General features: G+C 43.6%; 1 protein-coding gene across 1 annotated transcript in view; it reads right to left on the reverse strand.

The window, feature by feature from the left end:
* Positions 1-13,732, reverse strand: part of LOC306737551 (protein sidekick-1-like) — a gene marked incomplete at both ends in the record, with an annotated part of 212,119 nt that overhangs the window by 95,159 nt on the left and 103,228 nt on the right. Inside the window, one exon of the mRNA XM_079219286.1 lies at positions 8,719-8,852. Coding sequence (XP_079075412.1) covers positions 8,719-8,852 — 134 coding nt within the window. The remainder of the gene's footprint in view (positions 1-8,718; positions 8,853-13,732) is intronic.

The raw sequence follows: 13,732 nt of genomic DNA on the forward strand, positions 1-13,732 counted from the left end.
CCTCTGCTCGCTCATTGATTCTTAGAAACTTGTCCGCTTCCAGTCTGCGACTTCTGGCCCGCTTCCTCTCCCACCGGACACCTTCGTCACCACCTGCCTTTCTGTGGCCTTCTCTCGGCTATTGACCGTTTTATATGCGAATGAAGAAGGAATTGAAGACGGTTTAAGTGGCAACGCGACCGTGAAATGCTCCGTCAAAGCCTTCTACACGGGCATCCGTCTTAATCGCTTTCATCGTGCTGTAAAACACGCATGCAATTAAATCCATAACTAGGTGGAACAAGTGGAGCACACACACACACACAGAGACAGAGCCACACACAGTGTGTTTGTCATGCTAACACAGACAGCCCATGAGTCAGTTTCCTGTCCATCCTTCCATCACTCCATCTCTCTGTCTGTACGCCGGGGTTTTAATTATAAAACCACAGAGGAGCCTCATTACACTGAGAGAGGGAACTGAGACAGACAGAGAGGGGAGACGGGAATCAACAAAGGGGAGTCTGAACCCTTGGCAACTGACATATTGAATATAATAATTCCAGACAGAACCAGTAGAAATTAATCAAAGAACTGATTCATTAGCTGAGCCTCTTTATCAAAACCACTGAGTATTAGAGTCAAGTATTAGAGCTTATTTGTAGGACTGTATGTGTGTGTGTGTGTGTGTGTGTGTGTGTGTGTGTGTGTGTGTGTGTTTGTGTGTGTTCCCCCCGTCTGTAGACTTTAAACGACCAGATTTCAATACATACAAGATGGTTGTTGTGCTCATACAAGGTTAGATCTTTTAAATTAACCTTGCAGGTTACAGAAGTGCGTTAGACTCCTGCATACCGGTGCTCATTCTCCAAGGTTTACATGCAATTAAATGCATCAGTGATTTTGTTAAGTGACCTTCACGATGGTTATCTCCATAACTAGCATTTGGACAGCTTGAATACAGCCTTCCTACGCAATCATTACCTCATAAAGGTTTACTTGGGCTGGAATATAGATTTGTCAAGGCATATAAATAACTATGGAGACAACTTAGACACTAATAACGTATTCACAGTTGAAAATCCTTACCCACTCATAACTGTAGGTTATATTCTGCTTTCTTACTCTACAGTATTTAAGAAAGCAAGCAACTTAATTCAGAGAAAGAAAGTAATGTTTGAAGTACCAACCATGCGTTGGTAGAAAACGCATGGTTTTAGAAACACTGATGGATATTCAGCTTTTTATCTATTTTACTTCAGCTACGACAAAAAAGGCAAATGTCCTCATTGAACAACAACAGCGAAAGTGAAGCCTTTTCTAGCTGTGTAACACTCAAGAGCTATCACAGATGGTCACGAAATGAAGGCTGCTGTGCAAAAATGTGGAGTTATTTGGCAAGAAAGCCTGAACACACTGCAGCGTCTGAAGCCCATGTGGTGTTTTTGTTTGTATAAAAACTCCATTTTCAAAAGAACGTTGGTGTCTGCAGAAACTGCTGTATCTGGCTGCCTTAAGACAACCGCATGCACAAATAATAGGATCAAAATAAGTGTCAGTGTTTGCTTGTCGTCGTCACTGGAAGCGCTCAGAGTATAGACATGACGGCTGGAGTACTGATCGGAGTGAGTATTGTTTATTCAGAGTTGTCAAATGTAAATGTATATAATTACTGTGCCAACTAGTACTACACACATTGTTTTTCTCCCCGTATAATGCTACATTGTGAATAAATCTCAGTGAAGAGCTAGCTCACCTTCGCGGTCAGCAGCGGTGAGCAGCGCAGTCCTGCTTGGCTAAATAACGGCTAACGCTAACAGCTAACACGAACAGCTAACACTAACAGCTAACGGAGGTTGCATTAAGCTACGTTATGATGCGTTCAAGCTCTATTCAGTAAAACATTTGCCTTGAATTGTAACTTCATCATGATGTCTGAAAATGTAATCTTGTAAAATTTAGTTTTTGGTGAGAAATTTCCATTAACACTGTTTTTTTAATACATTTACTATTTTTTTATAGATATTAGAGAGGGAATAATGACCCGTTTAACTTCCTGTTTAACACTAGCACTAAGCAGCTAATCATATATAGTAGGAACTACTAATACAAAGTATGAAAAAACTTACACTCACTATCTTCCTTATTGTTTGAATGGTGTTTTTATGCAACCACACTAATAAAGGAAAAATCAACCATTAATAATTCTTGACAGTTTACACACCAACTTCACAAAAGTTGTGCTATCCAATTCAGCATAAGGAAGGAGAAAATGGTATTGAAACATCTCCATTGTTTATCAGCTAAAAACAGAGCATGTGTCAGGATCTGTCAAACAAATCTGTAAAATCTTTTGACTATAAATTGTCTCCAAAAGGTTAAACTGTCTGTTGTTCAAGCACCAGTTCAAAACCCAAAGCTATTTATTACATTTGCAAAGATGCAAAACAAAGAGCAGCAAATCCTCAATTAATTAATAATAATTATCAAAATTCTTGCAGGTAAATTTTCTGTTGATCTTTAAGTGTGCAATTGCCATTTAGCTTCAAGATTGTGTCTTTCATCATCAAGTGCCAATAGACTGATGACCAACAACTCAGCAGCAAGTGGATTTCGTTGTTTTTGGACCTCACATCTTTTCTATTTGTGTTTTGTCGAGTGCAATGTTCTTTTCCTCTACCTTCAGCACTAAACATGGCAAACCTGCCATTCCTGTAATTAATACAATCTCTCACAAAATCAAACTAGCAACTAAATAATCAGAGCTGAGAGCCACTGCTGTTGCCAATTATGGAATCGCACCCACCAAAGAGAAAGTCTACGCAGGAAGTTCCCTGTCAGCTAATGAGAGACAAGTCGAACAGACGTCTGACTGGAACTGTGAAATCATTGAGCCATTTTTATCTCCCTGTTAAATAAAGAATATTGGCAGCTGCTTCCAAACATAACCATGGAGAAGCAGAACATATTCAGAGTCTCTGTTCAGTGCGTACACCTGTGCTCGTATCAGGGGGCGGTGAGTTGCTACACTGCATCCAATTTGCCGTTGGTTTTGTTTTGAGGGGTCAGCAACCAAACAGTCGGAGAGGGAATCACGGCTGCTCACGTCTGCTGATTCTCTCACTGGTACGACTAAACATCTCCCGAGTCCTTTTCCCTCACCGCCACCAGGCGCTGCAGACGGTGTGTCTCCGCATGAAGCCCGCCGAGGCACCTTGCGGCACAGATCATTACGTTGCCATGTTGGTGAGAGAGGTTTCTATGGTTGTCCTTGAAGCCGATCAAAGCATGAGGCAGCGAAAAATGCGAAACACCTTGAGCGCATGATGAGAGCTGCAGCGCTAAAAAAACAACGTCTGAACACGGGGATACGGGGGACTGTCTGATCCTGCATTTTGAAGCTTTTAAATGAGGGATCACAGGTGTCGGAGTCTGCGACACAACAACAAACTAACACACACACACACACACACACACGCGCGCGCTTTCCACTCCACAAAAACACAATCACAAACCCACTCTCTCCGGGACACTAAAATACCTCCAATTAGACGCGCCACAGAACAACTGGCAGGGGATCTAGAGCAAAGACACACACACACACACACACACACGGATGTTTAGACGCAAACACACCACACACACACACACACGGATGTTTAGACGCACGCACACAAATGTTTAGACGCACACGCAATCCACGGCAGGCTCTCATTTAAGAGCCAGTGATGTGGAGAGGGAACATCTGGGAGGGAGGGAAAGAAGCAAATGACACAGAGACACACAGGCGTGCAAAGAAATAACACAAACGTAATCACCGAGCACGCGCGCACACACACACACACACACACACACACACACTTTCACAAACAGGTTGCAGTGTTCATCAAATACTTCAAAACTTGTAATCTTAAAAGCATCTTCTTCTTTTTTTAAGAGACAGTAAGTTGTGTGTCATGTGCCATATGCTGCTCAAAATGTTCCTTTTCCTCTCCTCTTCTTTCACATCTACTTCCCCAACCAATCCTGTGTGTGTGTATGTATGACACTGCGGATAGTCTGGGTTATAGGGAGGTCAGGTGAGTCAGATGCTGCACAAGTCCGTTCTTCAGCTCCTGACAAAGGCCACTCTGTCACTTCCCAGGGCGACAGGCCTTGCTTGATGGGGGGAATGGAATAAGCGGGAGAAATGGAGTGATGTAAAATGGCAGACACCAGGGGAGTCTCCGGCAGGAGGCGTAATCAAACTCAGACAGACTCTCTTCCAATCACAAAGCCGAGGTAATCAAACTCAGACTCCCACACCTTCCCCCAATGCACACACAGACACACACGCAGGGGTTAAGGTTATGAAAGGTTATGAAGTTATTGTACAAAGCATTCAAGCACTTGGAGGCAACCTGTCCCTCTGCTCTCCGTTCAACGCCGTCTGCTGCGTCTCCGCTTTGCGATTGCTCTTCTCTATATTTGCACTCCATTCAGCCCGCTCGCTGTTTACAGTAGTCGAGAGAATGACTTCCCGCTGATTGTCTCTGTTCTTTATTCTGCAGAATCAAACTCGAGTCATTAATGTGCAGAACTGTGAGGCTTCAAAGACGAGCTGGTAAATTTCACTCTTTCTTCCAACTTCGAGAGAACTTGGTCCAAAAAACTTTTCTGAAAGTTTGCATTCACTTCAGCCCTACGCAAAGTATGGAGGTAATGCATGTAGGGCATTATAAAAAGGAGCTACACACATTTTACCACAAAAAAAGAGTCGTGAAAAGAGTCACAGAGGTCATCTCAGCTTGGCTTTGGAGTATCAGAGAAAGTCCTGTGTTACAATATCAAAGAGGGGTATTGTGAAAGATGTCATTATTTATGCACCAGCAATGTAGTCCATTTTATTTACGGACTAAAAGTCGCCTTGATCGGAAAAAAAAAATAGAATCTGTCTTGCAAGTTTCCAAACTTTGGTTAAGCGAAATACCAAACCGCTGGAGTGCTCATTTAAAAAAAGGAAGCACTCGGTGAGCTGCGCTTCTATGCGAACTCGTGATATTCTCAGCTATTTTTGCAGTTCAGCAATCACTAACAAGCGTGGCATTACTGTCTTCTCTATAGAAAAGATAAAGGCAGCTGATCAACTATTGAGCCCAGAGCTGAGATAGCATTTAAAGTGCTACAGTAATTATATGAGCGCACATATCAGCCGTGTCAGCCACTATCTTCTATCTCTTTCTCCTCGGCTGACTTCTGTCCTTTTCTCCTGCTACCCTGCATGCCCTGCTCTTGTATATATGAGATGCATGCATGTGGGATCATAACTCCTTTATCTTGGGCTGACTGAGGACTCAAGCCGTTTTGTCTGCACATGTCTTTGATGATGTCGAGATATGCAGAGTGTATCTGGCCGTGTGTTTTCTTTCACGCGCGTGCTTTCATGTGCGTGTGAGACTTCTCCCTCCAGTGACTTTCCTCTTCGGGGATATTCTGCTGCTCTAATGGTCTGATGTACAAATCTACAAAGACCTCCAGCGCTGTGAACTGAAGAGAAGCACACAGACATGCCCACACTCTTCTGGGCAAGAGGGAGACTGACTGCTGTGTTGACTGACGGGCTGAGGTGTGTGTGTGTGTGTGTGTGGTAAAGAGAATCAGGGAGGGAGAGATGATAGCAGGTATGCGTGGAGCTTAATTAATTTGAGACGGGATCCTCATCTCCTGTCACTAACAGAAATACCCCGAGGCCATTAGAACTCCTTCTTTGTAATGCAAAAAAACTCTGAAAACACAACGGTGTGCCGTCACTAATTGACCCGATCTGCACCTTGATTCTAGCCGCGTCGAAGGGGATTGTGGGTGTATGGGCACATGTTCTTTGTTGCATATTGAAGATTCATCAGCTCTCAATCTGTCATGTTCGGTATGCAGTGTCAACTGACTGAAAACGTCCTCTGTGACACCATATGTTGTCGGGCGGTGCTAAAAAAGAAAAGAAAAGAAAAGGAATTCAGCTCCAGTAGCTGTTTATTTCAGAGGCGGGCTTTTCTTCCAGTGATTACAGTGTGTAACCTCTCACCCAGCTGTTGAGCTGCTATCAATTGTGGCTGTTCCAGCTCCACCATGGATGACAGTTAGTGCTTTTTTGTGTGTTGTTTTCAGCATTCTAGGCCACACTTACAGGATAGTGGTCAGGGACATGCAGATAATGGATCTGTCAAGTTGTGGGCAGGTCACACAGCTGGCTGTGTCCCACTTTCCTTCGGGCGCTTGCAGGCTTTGTGGATTAGCCCAAAAGATTTTAAGTGTCAATCTTCACACGGCACAAATGTGACAAGCCAGTCTTATAAAAGTGACTGCATCTTAAGTGTTAATGCCGGCGCTTGTGTGTGTCCAAGAGACGCACAAAAGAGCTTCCTCCGCCGGCAGTCCTGAAAATAACAGGTTGTTGGTCATATTCTCAGTCTCCATCTGTGACTCACTTCATTAATTCTTCCTTTTCTGTCTTTTGCTCTACCAATCCTCTTTCTCTTGTTCCTCTCTGTTGAGCACAACGCTCAAATCAAAGTAAGAAAGGGGAAGAATAGGAAATAGGTATCTCATTTATTCTGGCGAATTTCTGAAAAGAAAGACAACATTTTTAAAAATAGAAAATTTGACTGACAGCTATGAACTTCTGTCTTCAGATCCTGCTTAATGGAAAGGAAAAGTGAAAAGAGGGGAGACAGGAAATGGAGGGAAACCGAGATAGGACAGGAAATGTAACCAAAAAAAAGAGTGAGAAAGTTGAGAGACAAAGAGGAGGTACAGATGAACAAAAAAGCGGACACGTAAAATTATCCAAAATTATCCAAACCCACCAACCGACCGACCAAAAGGTCTAATGCGGAGGAGCGACTTCAAATAAAGAGAGAATACATATCTTCCATTGTTTGCCCTTGTCTCTTTTCTTTCACATCTTGCTCCTTCGCACCCTCTGGAGTCTTTCATTTGTTCGCCGGATTTTATTTCGTCCTTCTTTCCTCTCCAATCTCAATAACAAATAACCGAATCAAACATGCTGCTTTATAGCAATGGATATTTACCCAAGAAATGTTTATTGTGGAAAATACACACGGATAAAAAGAAACAAACACACACACATACACGCGCGCAGACGTTTATGACCGAAGACTGATCAGTGAAGCCTAACTATAGCCTTAGAATTCCTAAAAAACACCCAAGGGAGTGCTCCCCTCTGACAGCTGTAACAAGGTACTGTGCGTATATTTATGTGGGTGTGTGTGTGTGTGTGTCAGCGTGTGTGTATTTGTGACAAAGGATGCCAAAGGATACAACCCTGTAAAGAGAATCTAATTAAAACTCTATACAGCCACAAGGGACAGAGTGCTCCCTCTCTCCTCCTCCTCTCATTTAACCACAGCGAACACTTGGGCTGAAGGACTGTTAGACAGTATAGTCTATCCTCCGGCCTCCAAGGAGAAGCGATATAGAGAGAAGGACATAAAGTGATTCAGCGATAAAGGCTGTGACAGAAGCGGGGACACAGAAGGGAGGGGGGTCACAGAACTTATCAGTTCCTGCGAGCGTAGGCTGCTTCTTTCTAAATGAACAAAGCGTGAATGCCAATTCACCAACAGTCACAAACCCAAAACAATTCAGCCATTCGGGATTCTTCTCATTTAAAAGGAGCAAGCATGACTTTACCGTTTTATTCAACAGGCAAGGAGAAACTATGATGAAGAGTGTGTGATCGCCAACAAACGAGCCGGCAGCCTCTTGATCCACATCTCAATCTGGGCTATAATAAAGAATAAATGCAACAAAACCTCAAGAACTTTGCATGTCTTGGTCGCCACTTGCTTATTAAAGTGACAGGGGTTAGCCTGCGAGCTAGCGGCAGCGGTGATCCAGACTCACTTGAGGTGGGCTGACCTTTGAGGTGGACCGGCTCCTCTCGTTTTAGCAACAAGCCGCGCCTCCGAGCTCGCTCAGCTCTTTTTTTTTTCTAAACAAAAAGCCTGTAGCCTACGCTGAAATGTCAAGAAGATATGAAAGTATAAGGGCCAAAATAAAACTTTGCTCACCAAACTACGACATTGACTCGTAACGCCACTTGACACCCGTCTGCGATCGTGATTGGACGGTTGTATTTTTAAAAGGCTTCCAGAGTATTTAGTCTTCTTGCTCTTTCTGTGTCGCGTTCCAATCATATAATGTAAATAATCTGTGTCGTCTCAACCGTTTATGTTGAGACAACACAAGTTTACACAAATTCTAACGTGTGAGATATGTTTTTAATCAACATAATCATCATATCCGCTGCTGCTCGTCTCATTTGCAGGTTGTATCTTCGGGTTGTCAACAGTAATTACGCCGCCACTCAAACCTCCTTCTGAGACAACAAAGAGAGCAGATTTCAACTGAATGTTTTAGTTTGGGTTTCTTTTCTCAGCAAACTGGATAATATGCTATCAATTCCCAAGCCGAGTGATAACACAGTGAACCCAATCAAGCTTCCCAAAGGCCTCAAAAAGGTGAAACAAAGTCAAATAATGAGGAAAGTAGCAATTTCTCAAAGACTCTGAAAATCTTTTAATCCACAATCATATTTGATTATGGAATAAACTAAGCTCCTTTGTGAGATATAATTATGCTGCATGGTTTCACTTACTGATGGTGACTTTGCTGAACGTTCACTGGGTTTTGATATGCAACCCAAACCTTCCGGAATCAGTCAGTAAAATGTGGTTTTACCTGAGATGCTCAGGTAGACGGCGGGACTCGTCACGTGCTCTCCCGTCATCTCGTTCACCGCCTCAACGTGGTAGCGCCCGGCGTCTGCCGCCGTGGTTGCCAAGACGACCAGCTGATTGTCCAAAGTGATTGCACTGTGGGGCACAAACAGAAACACGTCGGCAACAAGGAATTAGAAAACACAAAAACGACAACAACCAAAAGCAAAACGTGCCGTCTCAGACAAGAACTTTGCTCAAACTCAGACTCTGATAGGAGGAGAGCATTTGGCGCACGGATCATTTAGAATTCATGAGGACATTGAATACATTCATCAGAAAGGAAAGAGGATTCGGAGAGCTTAAACAAATCTCTCCTCCTGTCTCAGATTGATATGTGGCTCATTTTGTGTCTCTTTCATTCTGTTGGCCATTTTCGTTGTTTGTGTATTGTCTTCTGTTCTTCCCTTCTTTACACTGATCCATCCTCATTTCCCCACGTACCAGCAGCAATCAATACAGCACAAACATACAACACACACACACACACACACACACACACACACACACACACACACACACACACACACACACACACACACACACACACACACAGGATCCAACACTCCAGAGATAAGAAACAATCACTTACAAACATACTTTGTGTGGCTTTTTCAGGGGAGCATTATAGGAAGCGTTGATTTCGGAGGGAGACGGCGTGGGTGAGGATAGCGGGCCGGGGAGTCGGGGAAGGTAAAAAATATATTCGTCGAGTTCAGATTTTCATGCGTTTGAACTTGCGTGCCTGGGAACCCATGCCGCCAGGCAGGAAGCGCGGGTTGATGTTTTTAGTGATGCTACTTGTGTTTTTCAGCATGTCAGTGAATGTAAATCTCCCAATATTCTAACCTGAGAACTGGCACTGAAATAAAATCAATATGACCAAAGGGAGAATAAAGCATATTAAAGTGAGATGATAGTCTTTTATTCTTATCGAGTCTGATTCTGTGCCCCAGCTACATAGCTACAATATGTATGCCGTGTTAAGATTGTAAAGTGCTGCAAGACAAACTTGGGATTTGGGTTTCTATAAATAAAAAGTATAAGAAGAAAACACATAGAAAAGGAGTGTGTGCTTTGATCTGGAAAGATGTAAATTGATGTGTCTGCTTTGTAAGATAGTTTTTTTTCTCTCAGCATTGTTTCGCTGTGCTGAATTGGCAGCGAGTCGTTCGCTCCAAAATCCTGATTGGCAGAGTGCCAGTTGGGGGCGTGGCTTCCACTCCATTTTAATCAATGCCACTTATCCCGATCTGAATCGACTCCATATATCACGTGCAGCAACAAGAAGCTGAGTCATGAATAAAGGAAATCCCCGGTACGCGCTCCACAAAGCTGCTGGCAATGCGAAGAGACAACAAAGGGACAAAGTTGAGTCTAACTGGCGGGGGTCCAACCCCAGAACTGTGTGCTGGACTGACAACCATCAAAGACTGCAAGAGGAAAACCAGCAGTGCTGAGGGGATGTCTGCCTCTCTCCCAGAGGAACTGAACTCGTTCTCTGCACGCTTTGAGACCAACTCACCAAATGAGAAAGTGCAGAAGACCCCCTGGCCCACTCGTAATATCCAGGGCAGATGTATGCAGATCTTTTAAAAGGATTAGCCCACGCAATCCCTGTCTGTGGATCAACTGGAAGGAGTTTCCACAGACATGCTCAGCCTCTCACTGATCCAGTCTGTCGTCTCCATATTTCAAGATGACCGCCGCTGTCCCCAAAAAGACCAAATCCCTCTGCCTGAAAAAAAAAAAAAAACTCCCAGCTGGATCAGAGGAACGGCGTGTGTGAAAATGAAGTTCAGAGAGCATAGATCAGCGTTCATCAATCCCTCAATCAATAATCACTGGCGGCGGCGAGACGGTCTACGGAGAGGAGGTCAGAGCCCCGACAACCCGGGTGCCAACAACCTCCATCACAACGTCAGCGAAACGGAGGAGCTGATTGTGGACGACAGGAAGAGACAGACAGCAGTTTCAGGTTCCTCCTGGATTAGGTTTATCATTATGCATATGTACCATATTCCTGTTTGTATTCAGCTGATTCATTTGCAATACTGTCTGCCATAAATGTATATCACTTTTCTCATATTTCATTTATGTCTATATTTTAGCAGTATTAACTTGCACCGATTTTTCACTTTGCTTTTACTTTGATGTGATTTCCCCTTTCTTTTATATACATCTCTAATGAGCACAGTTGGAAAAAGTCTGGGATCCAAGGATTTGATTGCCAACGACAGCTTCGCTGTAATTGTTGTGCATATGACAATAAAGAACTTACCGTACTGTCTTTGCCAACACTTTAAAGCTGGAAAACATTTAATTAAACTTTAGCACAGCATCTTGGCTACCTGCTGCTGTTTGATTATCCGATGATAAGGGATTTGGCGCCATGACTGCCACTTCATATTCTCCATTTAGGTGTTTCTGCATTGTCATAAGCGGCTTAGAGATGATTACGCTGATGCAGCCATGAGCATGAGATCCGGATAGTCCTTTAAACATAGAGGTGTTTGCACGAGCAGCACATAAAGATAGGGCTGATTGAACTACATATCGATCGAGGAGAGGAGATAACGCGTGGCCTGTTTGACACACACTCACATACAGACAGAATTCTTCAGGTCTAATTTTATTCAGTGTGATTTCCCAGGAGAGCGTCCACAAGTGCCAGAGACTCAACACCAACACTGACACTGTCTATTTTTGTGAGTGCATGTTGCTTCGTGTGTGCATGCATGTGTGTGTGTGTATGTGAGTGCACTCAACCGCATCTCACCGGCTGAAATAGAGGCTTTAGTCAAACCTTTCCACTGCTCTCTCCCACGGAGAGACGCCGCATCCTCACCGAGGTCTATAACGCAATTTCTGGCCGTTAAGCTCATTAACTGCACTGACCAGCCCATTTTATCACATCTGCTTTAGCCGGCACGCGCTGATAAATAGACAGTGAAGGCATGCTTCCACTTGCCTATAGTGTCCTAGGGAGGAGAGTGCCTGGGAGGTTCGAGGGGAATCTAAATCCACCAAGTTATTAACAGTCAAAGTCAGAGGAGCTCAGTGGGCGGTTGTGAGAATGCAATTAGACCAATTAAGATAGCATATTAACATCTGAACATTTGTTGCGTTAAAGCCCTTTGTTGGCTCCAGCGATTTGCTTCACGCTTCCATTCGTTCCATATTGGGAGGTCTATGCTTAATCTTTACCATACATTTTCAAATGCAACTTTCCATATCCAAACAAGCGCAGAGGGAAATAAATGAAATATGCCAGTAAGAAGTCAGGCGACATTTGAGATTAAAGGGACCTACATTAACATGGACTTCCCCTAAAAAAAATACAACAGAATGTCCCTATTTGTTCTGAGCAGCTGGAGGGTGGTTATACATTCTCATCAAAAGAGTTACAATAAAGTCAGACACACAAACCAGCATATAAACAAGTGTGTATATCAGACTGAATGGCAATGTAGTTGAGATATAATATACCATAAACTAAATATGCAACTTTTTGCTCTCTTTTAGTTTAACATTTAATTAAATAGGACAAAAATGTTCTGGCTCTTTTAATTAAAGACAAACTCAATTGTAAAAGAGTGCATGGCTCTGCATGCGTGTGTGTGTGTGTGTGTGTGTGTGTGTGTGTGTGTGTGTGTGTGTGTGTGTGTGTTTGACAGTTTATCCCCAGGCAGAAGAGGGAAATTAAAACACAGTAATCAACTACATCCTATTCCCACTTCTCCTTGTCTCCTTTACCCCAGCTCAAATAATAAAAAAGCCACCTCTTTCTCTTATATCCCATTTTCCATTACTCCTTCGTATTACAATCTGCACATTTCATTCTAGGTTTCATCCATTTCTCTTTCTCTAGCTGTCTCTCTATCACACCATCCTCCCCCCTGACTCCATGCAACTGGCCTCTCTTACCTCCCCTCATGCCTCCAACTCTTTTGAACCAAAGCACCAAGCCAGATTGGTCTTTCATTAAGTGTTTGGCCCCAAGACTCATTTAATAAACACTCTCGGGGTGTCCGCACCGCAAGGCTGACTGCTGAACACAGACACACAAGCACACACACACATATAATATACACACACACAGGCGCATACAAGTGTGCCAAGAGCTAATTAACACAAACATGTTGCAGGCCAGAGGATGAGTGAGAGAGTCTGTGCCTGTATGAGAGTGTTTTTATATCTATGTGCGAAAGAGTGTGTGTGTGTGTGTGTGTGTGTGTGTGTGTTTGTGTGCACGTCGTGTTTGGGGACTGGCTCTCCTGCCAAACAGAGCCCACCACTTCGGCCCTGTCTGCCCTCCCTCTCCATCTCCGATAGGCAGCGAGCCACCTTCTTAAAGCTCCCTGCGTCTGACATGCAGACGGCAGGGCAGGAGGAGGGATACGCCACTGTGAACCAAGTCCAGACAGCTTGCACACACACACACACACACACACACACACACACACACACACACACACACACACACACACACACACACGTTACACTGTTTCACACATGCAGCAACCTTCTCACTCTAACTCGGGCTCGCACAGTCGGGAGCATTCACAGTTCCCTGCAGCCGTTTCGACCGGATGTTTAGTTTAGTGTTTAAGTCCGTGGACACATGAATGCGTTCTCTGTTGGACTGATTGATAGTTAACATACGCGGTGTTACATTATGTGTGTGCATAAAACCTGCTTAATCTAAGGATTTTGTTAAAGCAACCGGCTTGAGGTATTCACATTTTTAAGCTTTCCTGTTCTCAAAATTGCCTGTCAGCGTGAGTTGTGGTGTGGTGTCTTCTATCCCAAAGTAATTGGTTACTATAAAACTCTGCTGCAGAGAGTGCATTGTTTTGAAAGCGGAGAGGAGGGGGAAAGCTTCAGAACCATATTCATCAGCATGTGTTATGATAGCTTTTTGTTTGGCTTGTTTTACGTTGTCTGCACAACTGCAAACAAAAGCTGACAGCAAT

This window comes from Taurulus bubalis (genome assembly GCF_910589615.1).
Source record: "Taurulus bubalis genome assembly, chromosome: 6".
NCBI lineage: Eukaryota > Metazoa > Chordata > Actinopteri > Perciformes > Cottidae > Taurulus > Taurulus bubalis.